This window comes from Lissotriton vulgaris, chromosome 7, assembly GCF_964263255.1.
Source record: "Lissotriton vulgaris chromosome 7, aLisVul1.2, whole genome shotgun sequence".
Taxonomy (NCBI): domain Eukaryota; kingdom Metazoa; phylum Chordata; class Amphibia; order Caudata; family Salamandridae; genus Lissotriton; species Lissotriton vulgaris.
The window spans coordinates 827,886,920-827,902,684 of record NC_141695.1 but is presented as its reverse complement, the minus strand read 5'-3'; the positions used below and the strand labels follow the sequence as shown (position 1 = coordinate 827,902,684).

General features: G+C 49.9%; 1 protein-coding gene across 5 annotated transcripts in view; it reads right to left on the bottom strand.

Annotated features, from left to right (window-relative positions):
- HGS (hepatocyte growth factor-regulated tyrosine kinase substrate) overlaps window positions 1–15,765 on the bottom strand; it is a 304,838-nt gene that overhangs the window by 47,654 nt on the left and 241,419 nt on the right. For all 5 annotated transcript variants that reach the window (XM_086931122.1, XM_086931123.1, XM_086931124.1 and 2 more), the window contains one exon: window positions 13,509–13,604. In XM_086931122.1, the coding sequence (XP_086787248.1) occupies window positions 13,509–13,604 (96 nt within the window). The remainder of the gene's footprint in view (window positions 1–13,508; window positions 13,605–15,765) is intronic.

The window sequence follows — 15,765 nt, the reverse complement described above, 5'->3', positions numbered from 1 at the left end:
CTTTAGAAGTCGGGAGGGAGCAGCCTTCACCACCGCTGGTTTGAGGAACAGCTCCTCTGCAGGTTCCTTCAATCCAGGTACCAGTGGTAGAAGAGGGTGAGACAAATGCTTCTTGTGAAGCGTCTCGAATATCACTGATGTCGAAGGTGTAGGAGCCGTCACAGCAATACTCAGGGGAGTCCGATGAGGTCGGCGAGTAGGAATGGGTCCTGGAAGAGTACGTGCGGGACCTAGACCCCCGCCTCCTATGGCGACGTCTTGATCTGGTGGAGGATCTATGACGACTCCTTGATCTTCCACTCCGTCCGGAGCGTGAACGTGACCTCCTCGGCCGAGAGGACGATCAACCGGATCCACCGGAGCGGGTGACTTGGGCTTGGACGGGGCCTCCGGTTTAGGCGTACCCTTGGGAGGCGTCGGAAGAATAGGCAACGAAGTCGACCTCGGTGGAACCGGAGGTGGCTTCACTGGCAACCCTGGCCCAGGTTGCGGTGGAGGCATCGGAGGGGGAGGAGTAGGCTTCCTCGGAGGGGGACCCCTCGGTAATGGAGGAGGGGGAGTCACCTTCCCCGACGGGGTATACACCTCGGAATACACCGAGCCCGGGGAACCTCCTTCTCTACCAGCCTGGGACGTTGGCGAACTTCCCACGGCGTCAGGCCTCCTTTCCCCTCTCCGACGTCGAAGAACGGCGACCAGACGGCGAGCGCCGGCCCCTTGATGTCGAACGTCTCCTTCGGCAACGAACGCCTTCGCCTCGACGGCGACCTTCTGCGCCTCGACGTCTACCTTCTGCGCCTCGACGGCGATCCTCGGCGCCTCGACGGCGACCTTCTGTGCCTCGACAGCTACCTTCTGTGCCTCGACAGCTACCTTCTGTGCCTCGACAGCTACCTTCTGTGCCTCGACGGCTACCTTCCGTGCCTCGACGGCTACCTTCCGTGCCTCGACGGCTACCTTCCGTGCCTCGACGGCTACCTTCCGTGCCTCGACGGCGACCTGTGCCTCGACGGCGACCTGCGCCTCGACGGCGACCTAGACGACGAGGACCTTGAATTGGTAATGCTGGTTGTGGACTGTGAACCTGAGATACTTCCTGTGACCTGGGTGAATGGGAATGTGAAAATAGGCATCCTTCAGGTCTAGTGTTGCCAGGAAGTCCCCTTGCCTGAGCAATGGTAGAACTTGCTGTAAAGTTAACATATGAAAGTGTTCCGACAATATGTACTGGTTTAGGGGTCTGAGGTCTAGAATGGGCCGCAGGGAACCGTCCTTTTTTGGGATCAAGAAGTACAGTGAGTACACCCCTGTACCTTGCTGTTCCAAAGGCACGAGTTCTATGGCTCCTTTTTGCAGCATGGAGATTACTTCTTGCTGCAATAAGTGCATGTGCTCTTCGGACATAGGACGGTGCCTTGGGGGTATGTTCGGAGGAGTGGAGGTTAGTTCCAGACAATAGCCGTATTGGATAAGTTGTCTCACCCACCTGTCTGTGGTAATGCCTTCCCAGGCTGGCAGGAACTGCTGGAGTCTTCCCCCGACTGGTTTTATATGGTCGGGGGGCAGTGACAAGGCGTCACTGTTAATTGGTGGCGGATGATCTGGCATTGTTATTTCCACGTCCTCTGCCTTTGGTGCTGTTCCCCACGATATCCACCCCTGTTATTCTTGTTGTAGGTGGTCTGCGTGCCCCCTTTGTTGTATTGGGCTTGCTGCAATGCCTGACCTCCAGAAGCTCCCCTGTTAACGGGCGACGAAAGGAACTGCCCCTGCACTGCTGTGACTGCAGAGCCCCCATGGATTTTGCTGTCAGTGTCTTTTTTAATTTTTTCAAGGGTCGTTTCTACATCAGGACCAAATAGAAAGTCAGGGTTAACTGGCTGATTGAGCAAAGTTGTTTGGATCTCTGGTTTGAAACCAGACATGCGGAGCCAGGCATGACGTCTCAGCATTACACTAGTGTTGATGGCTCTAGCTGCTTTGTCTGCTGCATCGAGTGCACACTTGATGGATGCATTTGAAATCAACTTTCCTTCCTGTATTAGCATTTCTGCTCCCTCTTTATAAGCATCAGGCAGGTGTTGCAACAGCTGTTCTAATGTGTCGTAGTGAGCCCCATCATATCTGGCTAATAGGGCCTGTGTATTGGAGATCCTCCAAATATTAGCCGCTTGAGCTGCTACCTGTTTGCCAGAAGCCTCCAAGATTTTGGATTCTTTGTCCGGAGGAGGAGCATCACCACTTGTTTGAGAGTTTGCTCTTTTGCGAGCATTAGCCACTACTAAGGAGTCCAATGGGAGCTGGCCCTTGATGTACGTAGGGTCCACAGGCGCAGGCCTATATTTTCTTTCAATCCTTGGGTTTACAACCCTTGCGGTCTCCTTGAAAATGTCAGTAGCATGTTTGAGGACACCCTTTAGCATAGGCAATGTTTTACAGATCTTTCTGAGGTGGAAAAGGTATCGAATAGACTGTAGTCCAGGTGAGGAGCCACCTATCTCGTGATAATTCGAAGACTCTTCCAGGACAACAATGTGCGATCATCCAGACCCAACACTAGGCGGCGATCTATGCACAGATATGAATTCAGCAGCCCACATGCCTCGAACATCCCATATGACTGTAATCATCTCCCACATCCTCGTCGCTGCGTGTGGGAGAATCGGCACCGTGTTGTGCATATGGCTCGACATGTTCAAAGAGAACTGGTGAGGTGGCTGAATCCTTTTTCCTTTTGAGAGGGATTTTGTAGGACTCTAAAGGATGTTCTGGAGCGATTTTCCTTTTGTGAATGGTGAGTCTGCCAGAGTCCGAGTCGATGAAAAGCTTCGACTGATTGTCATACGAGGGTGCCTGGAACATTACCTCCTCCGGAATGGCCTGAGACTTGGAAGGTCCCGATACCTTTTTGGAGGTTTCGGCGCTCCTTTGTGGCTCGAACGCTTTGGGTCGAGCGGTCGGGGGCAGTCCGTATTTAATTGGTGGAGGAAGCACCGGGGACTAACCGACCTTTTTAGAAATTGACATAGTCTTCGATCCGACTTGCTTCGATGGATCACCAGCATGCTTGCGGCCTTGCGTCGACTCGAGCTCATGGTGCGCGGCAGGTACGGCCTTGGGCTTCGATGCGATATGCTCTTTCGGGTCGGGTTTGGTCTTCGACTCGAGGGCCTTGCTTAATAGTGTCTTCAAGGCTGCAAGCGTCGGTTCAACAGTCTTTTTAGTCTGGAGTCCTTTGGCAGTGTCGTCATGTTTGGACGTCGATGTCGACGGCGTCAGAGTGACGTGCTTAACTGTAGAGACTGGCTTTGGAGCCCCGCTCTTGGGGCCGACGCCGCCTTGTGGCCCCGAAGGGTCTATGACATTTGTAGACTTGCTCGGAGCCGAGGAGTTCGAGGGCGTCGATACGAGGACTGCCTTTAACAGTTTCGGTTACGTTTTTGCCTCAGTTGGTTTCGATTTCTGTGGATCGACCGATGGCTCCTTAGAAGTATTCTTAGCCGGGCCTTGATGCGGGGCTATAGAATGTGGCGTTGGATCTCAGCTAAGGCCTTTCGGCGATGCCTCGACCTGAGCCTTGGAGAGCACAGTGTCAATATTAGCCCCCGCAATTGCGGGTGGGCCTTGCTCATCGCTCAAGTCGTCATTGACGGCTCCGAAGGCCTCTGCGTCGTCTCCTACCTCGACGACGTCTTCTTCATGGACGTAGTCTTCATCGTCGTCCACACCGAAGGTAGAGTCTCTCTCTCTGACTCGGGGTCCGACTGCTGGTCAGGATCCTCTTCATTGGCGCCTTCATCGTCATTGGCCTCGAAGATGTTCTCTGGGTCAGGCGCCGCTTTCTGTGCCGTCTGTCGTGCGGCGCGTCGGAGTCGAAGCGTCTTCTACACCCGGAACTTTGAACAAGCCATACAGCTGGCCTCCTCGTGGTCAGAGGATAAACATTTATTGCACACTGGGTGCACATCAATGTGAGGGTATTTTGAGTTGCAGACGGGGCATCTCTTGAACGGGCTCCGTTCCATCGTCGTCGTAGTTGCGGCCTGTGGTGTCGAAAAGGCAAACGGCCTTCGACATCCTGTTCGAAGAACTGGATGAAGTATAGGCACCGAACAAGACAATACCGACGCCCCGAAGGCCTTTTGGCCTTGCGCAAAGAGTTTTTATCGATTCCGAACTGGAGTGAAGAAAGTACATCCGACCCCAATGGCGGAAAAAAACAATCTGAGGATGGAGAGGATGCCCATGCGCACTGCAGTCCAGGGGAGGAGCCACCTATCTCGTGATACTTAGAAGACTCTTCCCGGACAACAATGTGCAATCATCTGGACCCAACACTAGGCGGCGATCTATGCATAGATATGAATTCAGCAGCCCACATGCTTCGAACATGTTGTTTCTCACACACTGATGCTGTGCTTTGAACTGGCCCTACATCCCACACTTCTGGCACAAAAGTCGGCATGAGCACAACCACTGACAGTGTAGGTGTGCACTCTCTCCAGTTAGCATTGATTGTGCTGGTGCTCTGGATGACACAGACCAGACACTACAACACTGCTGGAACTTACACCTGCTTGGCACTGCTCCTGCGTGCGCCCTCACATGAAGATCTAGGCCTCTGAATGAGTTTTGTAGTAGTCATACAATGAAGAACAGTGCTGACACCGTTGGCACCATGCCTTCAGCTAGTGGCCACAGGTTATGTTCCGTTCAGTAATGCCCAGTTCTTTCCTGCCCTCTGATATATACCACACATCTGTCGCTGCTGAGACCAACATTGGCTCTGTCCTTTCTGAACAGACAAGCGTTATCTCCCTCCTAATAACTCAGTTATTGTGTGTGTGCCCAGTCTGCTGCTAGCCACGTGCCACATGAAAGTGATTTTAAGTTAACACAGATGAAAGCATCTGGCACATTTAGCGGGTGCAGGAAAGGCCTCATCAAAGCGGCCCTTGCGTATTGCCCCTCTGGGTGTGTACTTGTAGAACAGCCCCCTGCATCCGTCAGGGAGGGTGACCCTGGGGATGGTGTGGGTGACAAGACAACATTTATACTGTCTGTCAACTATTCCTGATGGAAAGGTGCACATCGGATATAATCCGATGTTACTAGTAGTAGTATTAGCTGTAGCAGTAGTGGTAATAGCAGTAGTAGTGTTAGTAAGTAGTAGGTGTAGAACTAGTATTAATTTCGGCAGTGGTAGTAGTAACAGTTGTAGTAACTATAGTCGCAGGTGTAACTATAGTAGCAGTAGCATGTGTAGTGCTGGTATTAGTTTCATTGGCAGTAGTAACAACAGTAGGAGATTTAGTAGGTGAAGTTGACAGTAGTAGCGGGAGTAGCAGTAGCTGTCATGATAGAACCAAAGGTTGTACTAGCGATATTAGTGCAAGGGGCTGTACTCCCGGCAGTAGTGGGAGCAGTAATGAAAGCAGTAGCGGTTGCACTGGTAATGACATTAGTCGTAGCGATCTGGAATGATTGGAACAAAAGCACTGAAAGTTATAACTGAAATCCTGATTCAAATGTCCTCTCATTATAGGTAATTTGAAGTAGTAACACAGCGACGTGCTCTCCTCCTGCTCGGTAAAGAAACCTAGTGACATTCATCCCCAGACGAGAATATTGTTACGACTCAAATTAAGCAGCCCCAAATCTCGTGATGTTTCAGGGTTCCCGCAATGACAATGCTCGTATACTACAGCAAAGCACTGCCCGTTACTGAAGTGCTAAGTGTGTCGTTCTGGGCACATCCTCTGCCATCATTTGAGCACTTAGAAGCTGGCTAGCATCAACATTAAGCGCTACACTAACTGGACCCTTGCATTCTGTGGCACACACCAGTACACACTGCCTCTCCCTGTGGTACTAAAATGTGCCTGGCTAAGTCACGGCAGACTTCAGCGCGTGATTCTGCCTGTGTGCAGTGGCAAAGGGTATGACTTAAGGCCACGCTTTGCGGCCCTTGCACACAGGTGAATGTCCAAGTCCTGCATACTCTGAGCACTATGCGGTCATGTTTTTTGTGGTGTAAATCGTTGTATGCATAAGGGCAGACCACAGACGAGTGCTGCGCGCGCACAGTCTCTTGTGCAGTGAAGAAACACTTAACGTAGAAGTAAATAGAAGCAGTTGTTGCACTTTAGGAAGATGGCGGCCTGTGTGCCCCCAGTAATGAGGGCTGACTGCGCCTTGCCAACTCAAGACAATGGAGTGAGCGCTGTGAATGAGCACTCTCGTGAGTTGGAGAGTGCCGGGGAACACAGCCCGCCAGCCTGAGGCCTAATGCTCAGGAAAACAAACTCAATGTTCTCAGACACGCAGAAGCGAGGCCAAGTGCAGGGGTTGAGCGGCGAGGGGGACATTATCAGCAACACAACATCCTGTGCTTAATCTGGCACGCAATCTCGCCCTCCCCTAAACTGAAAACTAGAGGGGCGGTGCCCAGCCGCTCTCCAGGGAGGGGAACTGGTTTGACATGGGTGGGGCAGTGTCCTGACACAAGGGGACAGCCATGCCTGGCGGGGGCCACAAACTACAGAGCACGAGAAAACGCGGGAGGGCTTTGAGGTGAGCCCGGGGCAGATGTGTCTCCCGGGCTCGAGGATGAGGAAGGGAGGAGACCGAAGTTAGCAGTGAAACACTTGTCTGGTTGGCAATAACGTAATGGAGCTACTTGGTACTGGTGACGAGCATGTGGCATCGGCGAGGGGGCAGTGCTGCCCAGTAAATATGAGGGGTCGATTTCACTCGCACTGGCGGGCCTCAGGGAGCCTTCCGATTGGGAGGTTCCTGCATTCCTGGAACTGCTGTAAGTGGCTCCCAGGGGGGAGGGGGCGCACATACATGGCTGTAACTCAATTAGGAGTGAAGTCAGCGGAGTAGCTGCTGGTGCAGATACTTCTAGATTTGGGATGGCTGAGAAGGCCCAGCTGGAAGGGAGAGCACAGGGAGGGGCCAGAAACGTGCAGACGAAAGCATCAAGTCCAAAACCACGGGAGGAGCCGAAAATAAAGGGAGGGGGGCTAAAACAGTGGAGAAGGGGGTGAATTCGGAGGGTGTATGGTGCAACAAGGGTTAAAGGCGATGCAGATGGGGTGAAAACCGGGAAGGGCCGCAAACGAGGGAAAACAATAAATAACTAGTAACAAGATAACAAGCAATGCGCGCTCTGTGCTGGGGGAGGGGGGTGGGCCATAAGCCTGTGGGAACATACGGCAAAGATCAAAGGAAGGGTGGGAGGGACACTGGCGAGCGAGGGGTGAGGGTGTGTGCAGCCTAGTGAGCTGTAGTGGCGCGCACACACGAAATGCACATGGTTGTGCTCATATGCACTGTGTCCGATCCACAGTTTGGGGAGACTTTTTAGGTCGCCTACTACAATTTCGCCAACAAGCATTGCTAAAGCAATGCCTTAGGCTCGACCTAAAAAGCTACTACAAAAAAAAGCCATAGAAAATGTTTGCCCCGTGGAACGCAACACTAGGCATACACCTTGTATATCCTGGTCCAAAAACAGGGTGAAAAGCTGAAGTCCATTCTAAATTTGAGACTTCAAATACATATAAAGCAAAAATTCAGGATGAACACACTCCAGAGGTTCATACCACTCCTATTCCATGGTTACCTCAAGTGTGCCTGTTTCCATATACAATGAACTTACAATTCTGAATTTAGAACCCTTACTTCCTCCTTACATATTCTGTAAGGAAACGGCTACTTACCAGTATGATTCTGTTCTTGGCATGTAGAGCTGAAGATTTCTACACTTTGCATTATATCGTCACCTGGTGTTGGGCTCGGATGATTGCAAGTAGTTGTCGTCTTGGAAGAAGTCTTTGTAGTCACGAGATAGGTGACTCCTCCCTTGGACAACAGTGCGCATGGGCATCGGCTCCACCCGTAGATTGTTTTTCTCCATGATGGGAAATGATGGTTAGTAGAAATAAATAAGGGATGTCTATGCGTGTATATCTAATTAGGATAAAAACTGTAACAGATACAGGTCCCGGGGAGGCGGGAGGGTGTGTAGAAATCTTCAGCTCTAGATGCCAAGAATAGATGCATTCTGGTAAGTAGCATTTTCCGTTCGAGGAATATGAGCTGCAGATTCTACACTTTGCAATGATTGTGCAGCAGTGTCCCCCCTAGCGGTGGCCACCAGTAGTTAGTTTTGAGGACAGCTTGGCCTACTGCAGCTTGCTGCTTAGCTTGCACATCAACACAATAGTGTTTAGTGAAGGTGTGTGTTGTAGACCATGTTGCTGCCTTACAGATGTCTTCTAGGAGAATGTTCCCTAAAAAAAGCCATGGAGGCTCCTAGCTTGCGCGTGGAGTGAGCTCTAGGAGGAACTGTCAATGTGCGTTTTGCTTTGTGATAGCATATTTGTATACATTTACCAATCCACCTTGCAATTCCAGATTTAGAAATGGGGTTGCCTTTATGTGGTGGAGAGAAAGCTACAAATAGTTGCTTTGTTTTGCGAAAGGATTTGGTCCTATCGACGTAATAGAGAAGAGCTCTTTTGACATCTAGAGTGAGTAGAGCTCTCTCTGCTACAGAGTCTGTGTTTTGAAAAAACACTGGTAACTCTACAGATTGGTTTAGATGAAAAGGAGTAATTACTTTAGGAAGGAATTTAGGATTAGTCCTTAGAACCACTTTGTTATGGTGTAATTGTAAAAATGGTTCTTGTATAGTGAAAGCTTTAATCTCACTAACTCTCCTAAGAGAGGTAATAGCAATGAGGAAAGCTGTTTTCCATGTGAGAAATTGCAGTTCACATTTATGTAAAGGTTCAAAAGGGGGCCCCATGAGCCTGGTAAGAACAATGTTTAGGTTCCACTCTGGAGAGGGTGGTAACCTAGGAGGAATAATTATTTTTAATCCTTCCATAAAAGCTTTTATTGCTGGTACTCTATGTAACAGATAATATTTTGGATGGAAGCATCTAAAGGATCAATTTGATTATTAGTGCAGTAAATTGCAAATCTTTTCCATTTAGCAGCATAGCAAGCTCTAGTAGTAGGTCTTCTGGCTTCATTAATGATATTCATACAGTCTGGTGGCAGGTTAAGGTAACCAAACTCTAAGACTTCAGGAGCCAGATTGCCAGATTCAGTTGACTTGTATCTGGATGTCTCCATGGTTCTGCGTTAGCATGGATGGTGTCAGAGACAGCTTTTGGTGCGGAACTTGTGAGAAAGTGCCAACTTTCTTGCACTGGTATGCCCCCCACTTTTTTCTGAACTGCTGATGTACTTTGACTGAGTGTGGCCTGGGTTCCTGCCAACCAGGTACCCAGGGCCTGTGTTCCTTCCCTAAAAACTGTGTTGAAACCAAAACCCAATTGGCATCTCTGGCCAGCTATCGGCCCCTAGTAAATGGTACCCTAGATACCTAGGGTATGGTGACCAGAGAAGACCCCTGAGGACTGCAGCACTTATTGTGCCACCCTCAGGGGCCCTGTACCCTGACACCCACACACTGCCTTTGCAGGCTGAGTGCCTAAGTACAAAACTAAACAAAGAGTCGACATGGCACACATCCCTGTGTGCCATGCCCGCAGAACTCACTGCCCTAACATACTTCAGTCACGCCTCTAGCTGGGTGCCCTATGCCAGAGGTGTGGGCACAGGTGCATGAGCCCTGTGCCCCTACAGTTCTCAGGGCCATTCCTGGGCACTGTAAGTGCAGTGATGCCCTTAAGAGTATATGGTGCTGGGAGGTTGTCATTACGAACTCCACAGCACCATAATGGCTACACTGAAGACTGACAAGTTTGGTACCCTCTGAAAACCTAACCTACAATCCACGTCTGGGCTGAGTGGCTGCAAGGCTGCCACACAGCAGACATGTTGCTGGGCCCCTGGGTGGAGAGCCCCCCGCTCTCCTGGGCCTGCAACAATGCACATCCTGGGCGAGGTGCTAGGTCTCCTCCCCCAGGATGGGCAGGGGGAAGCTTCAAAGGCATGCCACCTCTGTGAGCTTCTCCAGACCATTTGCTATACCCAGCAACTGGCCCCCACCAGTACTGACCCCCACTGTGGTGGGAAGACTGGTGGGAAAAACGACGTCAGAAGGGGGGGGGGGGGGGGGGGGGGGGGTGCCAGCCTGTGCCAACCCCACCCCTCAGGTGGGGGAGACGAGGTGAAGCACGACCCCGGGCTCCGGCCATCTTGAAGATGGGGAGCCCTGCCCAATCCCAGCTAGGCTCCTGCCCCCCTCCCACAGGGGAGGAGCAGGCGAGGGGTTGTACCCACCCCAGGACAGGGACCTATTAGTCCCTGCCCGTGCCCTACTGTAACGCCCCTAAATTCAGTATTTAGGGGCTCCCTGAACCTTCCTTACTCCCGATGCCAAAAGAAGAAAGAAGATCAAGAAGAAGACCCGACAACAGGACGGCAACAACTGACTTGGCCCCAGCCCTACCGGCCTGTCGATCCTGGAACCTGCTCCTGCCTAAATCCCCCCCCCCTCCCCCCCCCCGGTGACTATGACCCGAGGTCCAGTGGCCAAAGACCCTCCTCGACGAACCAGACGACGCCTGCAGACTCAGAACCAGGGCCCCCCACCCCAGCCGCGACCAGCTGAGGGTAAGCTTTTCCGACACCCAAAGACACCCCTGCACCCGGCGCCCTACAACCCCCTGTGCCTCCCTTTGGGGTGCCTACCTGTGCTCCAAGATCCCAACTTACCTCTCGACGTGCTGGTCGCCCCTGGAAAGTCTCCTCCCATGAGCCTGCAGCCTGTGTTCCCTTTTGACCTTTTCCATTGGATAACATTGAGCGCCCGACGGCTCAAAAGCACCCTGCACCCAGCCGCCCGAGTACCACTGGCCCTGCCATTTTGTCCTATCCTGCTTCCCTCTTTGCCCTGAGCAAGTGACCAGGAGTTGGCAATGAGTCTTCTATGAAGAACTTAAAGGTGTGCCCGATTACAGGGATGCGTTCATGATGGATGTGCGCACATTTTGTTTCATTATTTGAAGACGTATATGGTCGGATACGTCACCTGTAGGAGCACCCAAATCCCAGAAAAACACAATTAAAACATTTCAGTTCACGCTATTATTGAACATTACGCTGTGCACCTTGCCAATTCCTTTTGGTTTACCAAGTGACCAGGAGCCCAGCTCCCACAGCCGCGTGGCCTGCTAGCCAGCAGCCACCAACCGGAGGCCCCCCGTCCCCTATTTGATAACATTGGGCCCAACTACCTCTGCACACCTGCGCCGCTGAGGGTGAACCAACTGTACCTACCTGACCCTGGGGGACCTCTGAGTCTATGCCCAGAACCACAACTTCACCAGTCGAGTACTCACAAGGAAACCGGTAACTCACTTTCCTGCCATTGAATAACATTGACTAGTTTGACTCGAAAAATCTTCTGTCTACTTTTGAAAACTTGAAATATTCATATTAAATCATCTGAATTCCGAAATACTCACCTGTGATCAGGAGACGAGTCAGTACTGTACCTTGTAGCCCAGTGCTGAAACACAAAAGTAATCCCTAGCGGGTTTTCTAGTAACTTGTATTTTCTCCATAGGAATCCATTGTCTGCTTTTCTATGAAATTACTTCTACGTGTCTATTTTTGAAAACTAGAAATATTCTTTACAAATCATACGAAATACTGAAACGTAATCACTTACCTGTTTTGAGTTGAGAACCCAGTGCTGGCCCCAGGAGACCAGTACTGGATTATAAAAGTAACGAGATCGTACTTTACCTGCAACCTGAATTTTCTCCTATTGGATAACATTGTCAGATTTCTTTGAAAAGTTTTTAAGTGTGAACTTTGAAAATAGCTTTTTATTCCTGAAAAATCACCACAATACCTAAAACGTTTTTGCTAAACGGTTTCCAGCTTAGAGCCCAGGACTGAACCTAGGAGCCGGTCCTGGAATTACCAAAGTAATCTACAAAGTAATCACCTGTGTTTATATAAGGGAATCCATTGAGCTCAATGCTAAATTGTGTGTAGAATTGTGTTGCCTACTGCAAACCCTGTACCTTTGTCTTTACAAAGTTTATTGCCTTTCTGCAAAGTACTCATCTGAGACCTCTCATATTGAGAGCAGTATATTTTTGATGCCTGTTGGTTCTATAAATAAAACAACTATATCTTTTGATATAAAAACAATTGGCCTGGAGTTCAGTCTTTGAGTGAGTGAAACCTTTTGCTGACTGAGTGTGTACAACAAATGTTTTACACTGTCCTTTGGTACTGCCTTACTGCTCGACCAAGCTACCACTTTAGACAGTAAGGTCACACCTGGCTTTAACCTCTGTTATACCTCTGGGGTTTGTGGACTCTAAACACACTGTACCTTACTCTGGTCCAGTATATATAGAGCCATTTTCTCACAGAACTAGAGAGAGTTCCAGCAGTGTGGTGAACCATGGTTGGCGTGCCCATGTGGGAGCTACCAGGATTAGTTTGAAAGACTGTTGTCTGAGCTTGCGTACTGCTAGTGGTGGTATTAGTGGGATTGGCGGAAAAGCGTACGCAAATCTGCCTGACCAGTTCATCCATATCGCATTGCCCTTGGTCAGCGGTGTGGAAACCTGGCGGCGAAGGTTGGGCATTTTGCGTTTTCGTGTGAGGCAAACATCTATGTCTGGATGACCCCACTTGTGAAAGAATGGTTGAAGAACTTGCAGATGTAGTTCCCATTCGTGAATCTGTTGTGTCTGTTGACTTAACAGATAGGCTATCTGATTGTGAACTCCTGGAAGGTGTTCTGCAAGCAGATATATGTTTTGTGGAATGGCCCATCTCCAAATATTTTGTACGAGCTGGGACAGCTGCAGGGATGTGTGCCTCCTTGTTTTCGTATGTAGTACATGGCAGTCATGTTGTCCGTACGGATTAAGACAGCTTTGTTCCGTATATGCACTAGGCCAAACACCAGGTGGCGATCTAATGCAAAGTGTAGAATCTGCAGCTCATATGCCTCAAACACATTTATTCCCCAAAAAATAAGATAGGGCAAAACTAAAAACAAAAAACGGATATTGCAGTACAAAATTAAAGCTGATCCTCTTTTGTTGGCTTCAATAATCATACAAGACTGGCTTAGGTGGGTGACAGTGACTCTAAACTATGAGGCCCTTAAAGTGAGGAGGCTCATTTGAAAACCTTCTTTACTCAATTAGGGTTCAGACCAACTACCTGGTCCCGGACAGGACCTGGGAACTTTTAATGTGTCCGGGTCGGACAATAGTTTGAAGGAGATTTTCCCAAAACAGAAAACTTGGGCATTCAAAGTAGTAGTGCTGAGGAGGGCAGGTACAAAGAGTAGAATAGGAAAAGAGTATATATAGATTTGGGATTTTAGGCAGCCCGGATGTTCCGCATTACTGCAGATGTGCAGTGACGTAGGAAGTCTACAGTATTAAAACAGGGTGCACGGAATATTTAGAGACGGAAAGATAAGTAGCAATGTACTCAGACTTGCAGCACTATGGACACACTTCTGGCTCATATTTTCAACTCACCTGCTGATACATAGGCTGCTGGCCTGGGATAAACTGCTGCTGATTAGGCAGGCTGTTGAGCGATGGGTCTTGACCTGGAAGTGCTGACATCATATTCTTCACAGAAAATAAACAGATGTGACAACATTGTGAGAACATTCAACATGGAGACTAATCGAAAAAAGCTGTTTATACACAAACGTTCTCTGTTCTGTAGGACGTATCAATGACTATCATATAAATGCAGTCCACACACAGTTGCATCAATGGACCTCACGCTTGCACTACACAGGTTATGCTATTCCAAAACTGAAGCCAGAGAGCTCTGCAGCAAAACTAGCTACTGCAGCTGCCATTCTCCTTTTGAGATTACAGAACCTCTTTAGTGCCCACAACCCCATTCCAGACTCACAGCCAGTACTAGTAGTACTATCTATTCCAGACTTGCACAGTCCCACATACTCCAAACCTGGGGACCTGCAACGCCATTTCTAGTGGTCCTGAGACAGTCAGGAGTTATTAAACAGTGTCCATTGTGGGTACTGTTGTTCACACTTTTGTCTCATGGCCACAATACAGGTGCATTCTAATGAGATGGCCAAATGACTCCCCTTTGGCACTTTGCTCCTTCAGGTTAGGAAGGATGAGCAAGTAATGCTTGCTGCAGGAGTTGTAGGTGGTAGGAACTCCGATTCATTATGGTACAGTAATTAACGAACAAGTTACTTACCTTTGGTAACGATATATCTGTAAGAAACAGTAGTTAGTATTAGATTCCTTACCTTAGAATATCCCCAGGCGTCATACTGGATCCGGAAATTTTTGCGTAGCAGTACCCTTGCGTCGGTAGGCGTCGTCCGCTGCTCTGCATCCGTCGTCGGCGTCGTGATGACGTCATCGGAGTACTTAGATGCCGCCTCCGCGCGCTGACGTCAGTTCTTAGACACAGTTCTTCCGCGCCAGAAACGCAGAGCCATGTTAAAAACCAACACTGGTGCCATTGAAACTTGGGCCCTGAAAGGGGATGACCTTAACCCTAGATATCGGTTCGCAGAACGGGGAGGATGGGTGGGGCGGTAAGGAATCTAATACTAACTACTGTTTCTTACAGATATATCGTTACCAAAGGTAAGTAACTTGTTCATCTGAAAGAAACAGGTTAGTATTAGATACCCCAGCAATACCAACCCCGGTGGTGGATCTGCGAACCAATAATCACACCAGAAAGTCCTGGAGGACGGAACAGCCAAAGAGCCATCCCTCCAGACTTGGCTGTCCAGGCAGAGTAGTGTCTTGCAAACGTGTGCAGCGAGGCCCTTGTAGCTGCCCGACAGATGTCCTGCAAGACTCCCCGGCCCAGGGCAGTGGCAGCCGCCGTGGCCAGAGTGGAATGGGCCCTCAGCCCAACAGGAGGCTCCTTCTTGGCCAAGGAGTAACAAGCCTTGATACATAAGACGACCCGCCGAGAGATGGTCCGCTTGTGCACCGCCCGTCCCTTCTTAGCACCCACGTACGAAAAAGAGTTGGTCATCCACCCGGAACTGGCGTGTGCGATCTAGATAGAACGAAAGCACACGTTTTGGGGTCAGACAGTGGAGCCGCTCTTCCTCCTTTGAGGGATGCAGAGGCGGAAATAAGGTGGGCAAGGTGATAGACTGCCCAATGTGGAAGGAAGTGACAACCTTGGGCAAGAAAGATGGTCTAGTCCGCAACACAACCTTGTCTGGATGGACAGAAAGGAAAGGAGGTTTGGATGAAAGAGCCTGGAGCTCACTCAATCTCCTGGCAGAGGTGATGGCAACCAGGAAAGCAGTCTTCAGAGTAAGAAGGCGGAGAGGACAGTTGTGAAGTGGCTCAAAGGGAGCGCACATCAAATAGGTAAGCACAAGGTTCAAGTCCCACTGAGGCATCACAAACTGAACAGGGGGAAACGTGTGTGATGCCTTTCAGAAAACGAGTTACAATAGGGGACTTGAACAAGAAGGTTGATCAGGAAGCCGTAGAAAGGCTGAAAGGGCAGAGAGGTAGCTCTTGATAGTGCCCAGAGCAGAGCCCTGCTGGGCAAGAGAAAGAAGGAAGAGAAGAACATCAGAAAGAGGGGCAGAGAGAGGATCCACAGCCTTAGCTGTGCACCATGCCACAAATCTGTTCCACCTGCAGGCGTATACAGACTTTGCGGAGGGACGCCTGGCTGCCAGAACAACATTACAGACTTCAGGAGGCAAGTCAAATGGCCTAAACTGTCGCCACTCAATCTCCAAGCATGGATGTGGAGACT